This window comes from Geospiza fortis, unplaced genomic scaffold, assembly GCF_000277835.1.
Source record: "Geospiza fortis unplaced genomic scaffold, GeoFor_1.0 scaffold45, whole genome shotgun sequence".
Lineage (NCBI taxonomy): Eukaryota > Metazoa > Chordata > Aves > Passeriformes > Thraupidae > Geospiza > Geospiza fortis.
The window spans coordinates 4,127,559-4,137,917 of record NW_005054327.1 but is presented as its reverse complement, the minus strand read 5'-3'; the positions used below and the strand labels follow the sequence as shown (position 1 = coordinate 4,137,917).

At 38.3% G+C, this 10,359-nt stretch overlaps 2 protein-coding genes and 1 non-coding gene across 3 annotated transcripts in view; all 3 read right to left on the bottom strand.

The window, feature by feature from the left end:
* Nucleotides 1-5,543, bottom strand: part of TBC1D4 (TBC1 domain family member 4) — a 111,277-nt gene extending 105,734 nt beyond the window's left edge. The window contains 1 exon segment of the mRNA XM_014307050.2: nucleotides 5,478-5,543. Coding sequence (XP_014162525.2) covers nucleotides 5,478-5,543 — 66 coding nt within the window.
* On the bottom strand, nucleotides 5,481-8,016 carry COMMD6 (COMM domain containing 6). The gene is made up of 3 exons (XM_031057071.1): nucleotides 7,890-8,016; nucleotides 6,638-6,790; nucleotides 5,481-5,617 (listed from the first exon to the last, which is right to left on the bottom strand). The coding sequence occupies exons 2-3, from the start codon at nucleotides 6,779-6,781 to the stop codon at nucleotides 5,567-5,569; spliced, it is 195 nt and encodes a 64-aa protein (XP_030912931.1). The 5' UTR covers nucleotides 6,782-6,790; nucleotides 7,890-8,016; the 3' UTR covers nucleotides 5,481-5,566.
* Nucleotides 8,017-9,362: 1,346 nt separating this feature from the next.
* LOC102044898 lies at nucleotides 9,363-10,359 on the bottom strand. The gene is made up of 4 exons (XR_004081732.1): nucleotides 10,333-10,359; nucleotides 10,071-10,129; nucleotides 9,538-9,603; nucleotides 9,363-9,408 (listed from the first exon to the last, which is right to left on the bottom strand). It is a non-coding gene; the product is annotated as an uncharacterized LOC102044898 (transcript).

Below are 10,359 nucleotides of genomic sequence, written 5' to 3'. Positions count from 1 at the left end.
AAACAGGCCCCAAATGCAATATGATACTATTAGAAGACTAAGTCATAATGCAGAAATGTTAATATTATTAAGTTACAGATTTAAACTGCTGTAAATATGCAGTGTATGGTATGTATTCTGTTATCATTAAAATGCTGAACGTTGTTTATGTAACTGGAAATCTTTGTGCTCATCTCGATAATAATCAAAAAAAGAAGTTAGTTTGTTTCCCTATAATGTAAGAAGTGGAATGGAAGTTACGGTGACATGAATCTATAGTTCCAGATCAAACTACAGAGGGGAAGAAGCCAGAGGTCCTTATCCCATAAGGATAAGGGTGCTTATCAAAGCACCCTTTAGCCAGACACACTGTCAAAGGACTGCTGTGAGGCAAGACTGGATGTGGCACTGCCACCTGGTGACTGATGCTGGGACAAAGTCCTCTGGAATTATCTAGCACAGAGACTCATTGTATGACATAATAAATTTTCCTTTTCCAAAGCTCATTGTGTGAAATGCAAAACTAACATTGAAACTTCTAATTTATATACACATAACAATATTTGTAATGTAAACACTGACAGAGTATTTGGAAACTATAGTACTTACACAAAGGGTTCTCCAAGTAGGGCAGCTTTGTAATTAGCCATAGCAGGTAAATGCAGTTTAGGGAAGAGAAAACCCAGAAATACTAAAATTAGTCTTCCTTCATGGAGAAGATCAGCCATCTCAGCTTCCTTATTTTCTCAACGACACAAAGTCATACATAATTAAGAGACATATCCCAGTAACTCAACTAAATGCCAGGTCATTTCTCGACCTTCTCTCAGAAAAGCCTTGGAAACAAGAACCAGGAAGTCTTCCCAAGCACCCATGACTGGGTATGAGGAATGCTGAGTACCATGCTTCTGACTTGTGTGCTGCTATTGGCTAGGGAATAATTCCTTTTCTCCACAGGAGCTACTAGGGGGCTGGTTTGGATTTGTGCTGGAAACATTGTTATAACAGTAGAGATGGATGTTTTGTTGCTGAGCAGCTCTTACAGAGAGCCACGACCTTTTCTGCTTCTCACGCCACCCCACCAGTGAGGGGGCTGGGGGTGCATGAGTAGTTCGGAGGGGACAGTTGGGACAGCTGATCCCAACTGACCCAAGGGACATACACTACCATATGACATCATGCTCAGTCTATAAATTGGGGGAAAAAAGGGGGGAACAGTTGGAGTGATGGTGTTTGTCCTCCCAAGTAACCACTACACAGGATGAGACCCTGCATCCCTGGGGATGGCTGAACACCTGCCTGTCCCTGGCAAGTGGGGAATGAATTCCTTGGTCTGCTCTGCTTGCCTGTGCAGCTTCTGCTTTACCTATTGAACTGTCTTTATCTCAACCCATGAGTTTTCTCACTTTTTTCTCACTTCTGATTCCCCTTGTCACCCCCCAGCAGGGGGACTGAGCCAGCAGCTGTGGGGTGCTTGGCTGTCAGGTGGGGTTAAACCACAGCACCTTGTACACTAAAGAGCCAAGAGCAGATCTGTATGAGTGAGTGTGGACACCCTGCAATAAAAGCAAAAGTACAGGAAGTATTTGGCCAAAATTTCACAGTGACAAGCAAATCCAGTAATAAGCTGGCTGAGCCTCAGGAAGGAACCACTGCTACAGCATACCAGGCAAGCTGAGCTCAAGGCACTCAGGTCAGGTACTGACCTGCACCAATCCAGCTTCCAAATGAAGCAAATGCCTGGCAAGTTATCAGCCCAGCCAACAGGTATGTAACTGTACTAAAAATCTGTCTGGGAAAGGAGCTCTACCACGATCAACCACAGAAACTTGGAGAGGACAGAGGCTGCTCAGTTTTAAGTGTTTCCCTCCCACAGTCCCCAGCCATTAGTAGAGGTTCTTCAGAGATATGGCATTTTTTTTTCTCTGCAGGTAGATCAACTGACTCACAACATGTTTTTGTGTTATTCTAGTACCCACAAGGTCTTAACAGAACTACTCTGTGTGCCTCTGCAAAGGAGTGGAAATTACCCTCTCAGTACAACTACAGCCAAGAGGGTAATAAAATATTCCAACAGGGCAAACAGGGAAAAGAAACATTCTTCCCCCAATTTATCACCTCTCTCCCTTTGTTTTCAATTCATCCAAGGCAATGTGTCTTCAAGTGTTCAAGCAGAGTGCAAAGGCTTAACAGGGGGAAGGTAAAAAATAAAGGGGGTGGGCTCACAATGAACAGGAAGGTCACATACCTTCAAAATGTGGTTAAAGAAAGGCAGTACAATTTTATGGAAGCAGAAACAGACATGCTTTTACTTGGCCTAAGTGTGCAGAAGCTAAATATAAAAAACACTAATGCACAGACATAGTCCAGCCATTTGTGCACTCCTTCTGTGGAGCTTTCTACAAAATAGCTTTCTGCAAGTGTGCTGGTGTGTTTGAACTGTATGGGAAAAAAAAAAGTCATATAACAAAGACAACAGTCATGGCTAGGACATTCCTTCATTATTCCCTCCCCTGAATTTGTTGACTGTGCAAGACAGCACCCCCCCCCCTTCCTTCCTCCTGCTCTGTTCTAGGCAAATGTTGAAAAAAATAAAATGTTTACTTGTCTCCTAAATACAGCTAAGGAAAAAATCACTTGAATGTAATTTCCTGCAAAATTTCATTTATCTCACATGTCCTCTGCCTTTTCCTGGTTCAATACAACATTTTTTTTTTGTCTAGCTTTCAGTAATTGATACAAAGAGTCCTTGCAGCCTGCAGTTACCCATTAACTCCTTGGTACCCCATCACAGAGAAAGACTGCATATGTCTGATCTTCATCCTAATTTAATAAGGAAAGAAATTCAGTCACTGTCGAGTCCTGAACTTTACTCATTGCAGTATCTGCTAGACAAACTTCCATGCAGTAGGCTTAAAACAAAACACAGAGGAAGCTTTGTCGTTATTACCTACATGTTTAATCACGGTCTGTGGACTTACAAAAATATTCATGTTATACAATTTCTATTAATCAACAATTAGAATTAGGAACACATAAGGACTCCTGATTTTCTTTTAAAAGACCTGGTTTCTGCACATATAGACAAACAAATCACCAGCTTGTTTGGACATATTAGTATTGCTACCCTTAAAACTTAAGCTTTTTGTTTGTTTTCCTTTTAATAAAATACTTAATTCTTCCATTACTTAGTAGAGGTACTCCTGCTGATAGTGATCAGGACATATTTCAAATCTTTGAGTACACAGCCAACTTTAAATTGTAACTCCTCTGAAAATTCTCAAGACAGTAAATTAGTATAGTATACATGTCCAAGCATCTTCCAGCAAGAATTACAACATGCTGGAATTCAGGGACATTTAAAAAAATATTTATCAATACTTCTAGAATATCTGACTTGACAAAATAAAAGTCTTTACAAAGGCTGACAACTTTCTCCTCTTGCTGATGGAGCAAGCAAAAATGCTAACTGGGTGTTTCCTCATTACCTTCCAACATCTATGGAATTGTTAGGACATGATTAATTAAATCTTCTTTTTCATGCAGCTCCAATGAAGGCACAAGTATTTCCAGCTATATGAAGAATTTATGTGCATTAGAACACAGAGGAAGTTATTTGTAAGGCTCCAGCTTTACTAAAAGAAAAAGACAACCCTATTTTTTTCTGGAACTCTTGCACTGATGTAAAACAATTAATTCACTAGGCCAAAGCATGACAATGTTTTCCAGTTATAGTAGCCTTACACTCCAACTTCAGCAAAGTAAAAAACAACAAAAGAAATCAGCTGCTCACATCATTTTTCCATACACATTTGTTCGCTCTATCCTTCAGCCCTGAGCCCTTGCAGAGAGACAATGGAAGAGGCAAAAGGGAAGTGTGCTCCCAAGAGCATTTTGTGACACTGTACCAGGAGGGTCCCAGAAAAGATCAATCTGCTCTCCCCAGCCACAAAGCAGACACCTCAGACTTCAACCAGCATAAAGAAAGTATTATCCAGATCCATGGTCATGGCCAAAAGCTTTTGTCAAAGCCAACACTGTTTCACTTATTTGGGCTTCTAATAAACTCCAAGTACTGTTTTTACACATCATGCATAATGCCTAAAATAGGGCCATTCCTGAAAGGATTGTAGCATATGCAGCACACACAATGTGCTGCAGTTTATTTTCATAGCACAAAAAGGCAGACATAACCTATATCAATGACTTTCATCCAGCTCTTAAAAATGTTAATTTAAAAAACAGATTTGACTTCAAAAGGTAGAGTAGATGTTCATATTTTAAGTGGGCCTGAAATAATTTGAGGATCTGTCCCAGCAAAGCTAGGCAATCCCTGCCAGCCTGAAGTTGAAGCAGAAACTTCAATCTGCTTATCACTGTGAATTATCTCTCTTCAGATTTACTCGTTCTAGTATACCACCAGCACATCTGGAAATGCAACAGTATTGCTTTCATCACATCCCACAATATTTGCAGTGTGTTTTGTTTTATGGAATATTCAAGGAAAAAGAATTAAGAGGCGAGCATGCAAGTGCATTGGATTAATCACTCCCCTTTAGAAATGCCACCATCCTTCAACATCAAAGTCAAAATTTTGTTGGTTAGGACACCTTTTAGGGCAACATGCAGAACACAGTCCAGTGGCTGCTTGTAACAATGCAACACCCAAAGAAATCTTTTCGTGTGGTCCTTTCTCTGATGTGCTTGGCTACCTCTCCAGACAGAATTTTCAAGTTTTCTCTTGACTTTTCTAGTTCAGAGGTCAAAGTGAGGTAACTAAATCAATATTTTAATTTAATTAGAAAGAAGACTTTAGACCAAAACATCAAGCAGAATGCCACAGATTAACAATGGATGAAATGAAAAACAAAAACCCATTAAAATAGTTTTGAATTAATTTTCCTTTCTACCTTTATGTAAAATTAGCCTCTGGGCTTCATTTCAGAGAATTTGGGGTCTCTGAAAAAGCCTAATGCATTAATTCAGTCTTTATAAGCCTAGGTGGTGGGAAATAAATATTTGAAATCAACAAGCTGTTAGGACAAGTACAGTCTCCAGTTATTAAAAGACTGGAAGCCAGATCTGCAAATAGCTGCAATCAACAAGCCAACAATGCTGTTCTTCAAGAGCAGCTGTATGCTCGTAACTTCATATTCTCCTTTTATGTAATAATACTGTTGAGTCCAAGCCCATCCTAATTTTACAGATAAAAATATTAACATGGGATTTACACCTCTCTCAGTATCTTCTCAGTCAACATTTTCAGGTGTCTTTATGCACTACAGAATTTAGTGTGTAGTTTCTTACATAGGTTTACGAAGTCTACAGAGATGCTTCTCCATACACATCCTGATCTTTTGCCTACCAGGATGAGCAAAGCTGGACATGTTTCCACAAACACTGCAGAGTTGACTTCAAGTAATCAAAAGCGAAGAAATCTTCACAGCAATGCAAGGGTGATGCTGACCAAATCCTGTCAAGAAGACAAGGATACATACCTTGCTGAACAATGGCACTTTATTCCCTATGCAGAATGGAAAGTTTACTTGATCTTCCTCCAACATGTCACTGGAAATAAAAGTTCCCTTCAAACTGTTTCAAGAACAGATGCCATTTCCTTGAACTGTCTGAAGAAGTTCTAAAAAGCAAGAATTGGGACAAATTTCAGTTGCTTGAAGAAAAGCTCAAACTGCAGTTCAAAATAGTGTGTTAGACAAAAAATACTGTCCATATATCTCATTTTCAATGTACAGCTTGAACTGAAAATATCTGCTTTTCTTTCTGTGAGCTGGTTGGCATTTGAGCCCATTAACTATGAAACCTATGAAGGTCATGCCTTATTAGCATGGCATTAATAGGAAAAGGTGCTACAAAATAAAAAAATAAAAAGTAGCTGTCATGCCATAAAAATAAAATAAAAACCCCCTTTCTCACACGAATGTTTCTACTTCCATCTGAAATAAACCAGACTCCTCAAATGTAGCATTCATTTCCTGAAGTAGCTGAAGAACAAACTATCAAATAGGTTTCAACTAGAATAAATACAACATTTCATAACACCCAAGAATTCAGAATATCCTTCTCAAATTTCTGCTAATCAAATTCCAAGGATCTATTTAAGTTGGTATGATATTCTAGGTGATGTATTGACGCTTTAAACAGGAATGACAATACAACGGCCATGTTTATGCAAAACTAAAGTTACATAAATTCATGGATGGAGACACAGCAACTAAGAATCAGTGGTGATAAAGCAGACTGATCTCCATTCCTAATCATTAGCAATTGTTAGGCTTAAGCCAAGTTTTAGATTTTGAGGCTGGGGAACAGTTCTGTAGATAAAAAATATTCTATGAACTTTTCATATGGCAGAATGATAGCTGGCAAGCTCTAAAAGATTTTATGTCTGGTTGTTAGTTTATTTGTAGGAGAAATTATCAATTACTGCTCAATTACTATTTTCAGCTAAGTGAGGTAGAACTAAATACTATGAAGTAAGTATTCTGTGTTTTAAACAGTTATTTAATGTTCCTGTTTGCATGACTGTACAAGTAAACAAGCAGCACTAACATATGCACCAGGGTATACAGCTGACCCTCTCAACAATGGCACTGCTGTTTTTAGGAGACTCAACATTCAAATAAAACTCAGGACAGACCTTGAACTGTGGGATCGTCATTTCAAAAGATTTGTCTGTTATTTGTCCTGAAGGATCTGCCACTTTTAGTGTCACTGTGACATAGGGGTACTTCAGAGACCTGCAGGTGTCAGAGCTCATCGCAACTCCCAGCTTCCATTTCATATCTACAAACTACAAAGATGAAAATCGTTGGAAATGGTGTCACAGACAGAGATCTACCCCCACATTGCTATTCACTTGGAGGGATAATTCACAGACAGTACAGGACATCTAGAGATCTTCTCCAAATGGAAAACAAACATAAACATTCAGGTATTATTGTGACTACAAATCATCTGCCCTTCCCTTTAATGGTGAATAAGTAAGTATTTTAAGAAGTTATTTCACTTTATCTGTTTTCCTTATTCAAGTACAATCAACAGGCAAGTACACTCTTCTTAAAATTCTAGTAAGAGGAGCTTAAGCCACAGAGTTCACCCAGCTTGTATATAAGGCAAGCAGGTTTTTGTTGTTTTTTTTTTTCAGAAGTTTCTAAATCAGAAGTCTCTAAGTCTAAACCAATAATTTAGAATAGCAATAACAGAGAAAAATTATGGCATTTCATAACTACTGACATTTTAGATAAATCAAAGTACATAACAGATACATTTCAGACAAGTAAACTATAATTTTTAGCCTTTTGTGAAGAAGAGCTTTTAGAAGTTTATATCAAGCCTCAGAAAAAGATTCTCCTTTCCTAATTCTATACTCTTTTAAACTGTTGTCAGAAAAAAAATCTTAAAATGTAAACAAATTGCTACTTTTTCAAGCAAAAAGGGTATGCTGGAAATTGAGAGAAAGTAACTTTAAAAATAATATTTAAATTTAAGGGAGACAAATAATGAGCAGCCAAGTGCTGGTGTTAACAACTTTAAAGAACAATTTACACTTAAAACAGATTTACATAATGAGCTAATACAATAGTTTGCCAGACTGATTGCCATTCATCTTCCCTAAGAGTACTACAAAACATGAATTTTTAAAAAGGTAGAAAATGTGACTTTATCATCAAAACAATAATATTAGAAAACTGTTCAGCATGCAGACAAACTTTATTGTATATGCTGCTTTATCTGAGTAGGTATTTGGCAAGATGTGCACACAGGTAAGAAAGCTTTCAGCAGCCCATCTACCTCTGCCTGCCAGACAACACAACACAACACACACAGAGAGACACTGACATTTCTGAAATGTTCATCATTAGCTCTGCTGCACTTTGTCCTTTAGTTACCTGCCCCACTGTGGCTGTAGTTCTTGCATCCTCTGACACAGCAATGGCTTTGCCCTGCTCGTTCCACACGTGCCGAATAACCTGAACCGCGTGTTTTGGCAGAGTGCTGACGCCACTGCCCAAGGACGTGATGAGTTCTTCTGTAGAGAGGTTGTTTCTGGCCGCTGTGCTATAATAGAAACATCCAGAGACCCCTGCATCAATGTCATTCTCCACCAATTTAATACAATTTCTCATTTCACCCCAACGAGACAGCTTTTATTTCTACTTTACATGTACTTTAAAACAATTCAGCAGCCTGTGATTACTTTTTCCCAGAATGTTACTGATCTTCTGTATCCATGTGCAAAAAACAACATGGCCCTAATATGCCTTAATATGCAGAGGCCTAGCTTTGCTCGGCTTGCACAACATCCAACATCAAACCAAAAATAATCACAGCCTCCAAGGGCTGCAGCAACTGGAAGAAGGCACAAGTCAGTGAGGGGTGTGTGTGTAGAGCAGTCAAACAGTATCATTACTTTAGAAACAATGCAATTTAATTAAACACTTAGCACGTGGAATTGAAGTACCACCAAAAGTAAGCACTTCTAGGTCACGATACAAAGGGTACTAACAGGAGTCAAATGCTGCCATGAACCCTTCAACTAAAAAGGCAGCAAGTCTAAAAGAAAACTGCCTCTTGATTTCTTCTACAGAAACAAGTAAACAAAAACTCCTACTCTATGTTTGCTCATGAAGGTTCACGCCTCTTAAAGAGGCTTTAATACAAGAGAAAGTGAGTTGGTCGTCCAAGTAGCATGGTTGAATATAAAACTTCAGATGTTCTGTTTTATAGATGGAAAAGTAGTATTTTAAATTTCTACTGGTATATTTTCCTGAACTGTATTAACGTTATATAAAACATTTAGATACTAGATAATACTTTAGACATTAAAAGAACAAGCAAGATCTTGAAAATTTTATCTTTCTAAAAATAAAAAAATTTAGCAACTAAAAATACGACCTAAAAACTCAACTCACGACAGAATGCAATATTATAAGCTCTGTATCCTTCAAAAAAGCACCAATGCTGTTTTCTGATCTCCAAGAAACAAGAAGTTTTAAAAATACACTTTTTCTAGGCAAAGCCCAGCTGACTTAGCCTTAAAAGCGAGCTTGACTACCTCTATCTTGCCACTAGGTCTAGAGCTTGCAGACAGCATCTCAGAACCATTTCTTCTTTTTATTTTTTAGTTACAAAAAGTGATACTATGTATTAAGTAACTACGGTTTTTAAAAACACAAGCTAAACGCAGGTGTTCTTTTCTGTGCACTGAGACTTATAAACTTTTGCCCTTTTCCCAAATCAGTTCATTTTATACTGACATTTGATATAACTTTTCAACACCACCATTAAGTTGTGATGGAAGGAAAAGACATGGTGCAAAGTAAATTATTTCGATGTGCATTTTACCATGTCTGGACTCTTAATTGTTAGGTCACCAATGTTAATGTCAACCCCCGATGTCTGAATTCTCTGAAAACAGAATGTTCAAATAATTACAAATAATAAATTATGCATTAGCAAAAGCATCTTTGTATACACAAACACACAAGAAACCCCACATCAAGTTGGGAATCCACTAGGGCTGGTGTGCCAACTTACCTGGCACAATTCAGCTGTATTTATACCTGGGATCTTATGGTTCAGATGCTGAATTATTTGTTCACACTGTGAAAAAAAATGTTTGAAGACATTGTTGATACAAAAATGGACAAAAAGAGTGAAAAGTGCAGAGCAAAGATTGAAGTAATTGAAATGACTGATTTTAAAATTCCATCAAAGCCAAGGAAAGAAAATGAACCAAATCAAGACTTTAGTTTCTATCTCACTATCGCTAATTAACACACCAGTTTCATATTAATTGTTCAAGCATACACTACAGTAGACAAGCCAAATGTTTTTTTAGACCGCTACCTTGATATATCACTTAAATGATAGACAAAAATAGATTCTTAGAAGTCTTCTGTGATAAAAACATAAATTTAAATCAAACCCATTGCCCTTAGCAGGACTGATCTGTTTAATGAGTCAAGTCAAGGTTCCCTTTGCATCACAAAAAGCCTAAAAGAGCTTAAATAAAAAGGCTTCCGGGAGCGCTAGAAGCCCTTCCCCATCCCATTTATCGCCCTACTTACCAGCTCTGCAAAAAAGTCTTGAGGTATTAAACGAATCTTATCTGCTGCATCACCACCATCTGAAAAACAGTAGCGATCAGAAGCAAATACCTAAATAAAATGTTACAGTAATAAATCCAATCTTTCCCTGAAGAACGCCTAGGCCATCACGCATGCATTACCTTCACTGAACTCAATCAATTTTAAGCTACACGTGCCCAAAGAAAGCCCCGGCTGCCCTCACCCCCGCCCCACTCCTCACCCCGGCTCCCGCCGCCCTCACCCAGCGCCGCCAGCGCCCTCGCGAGCG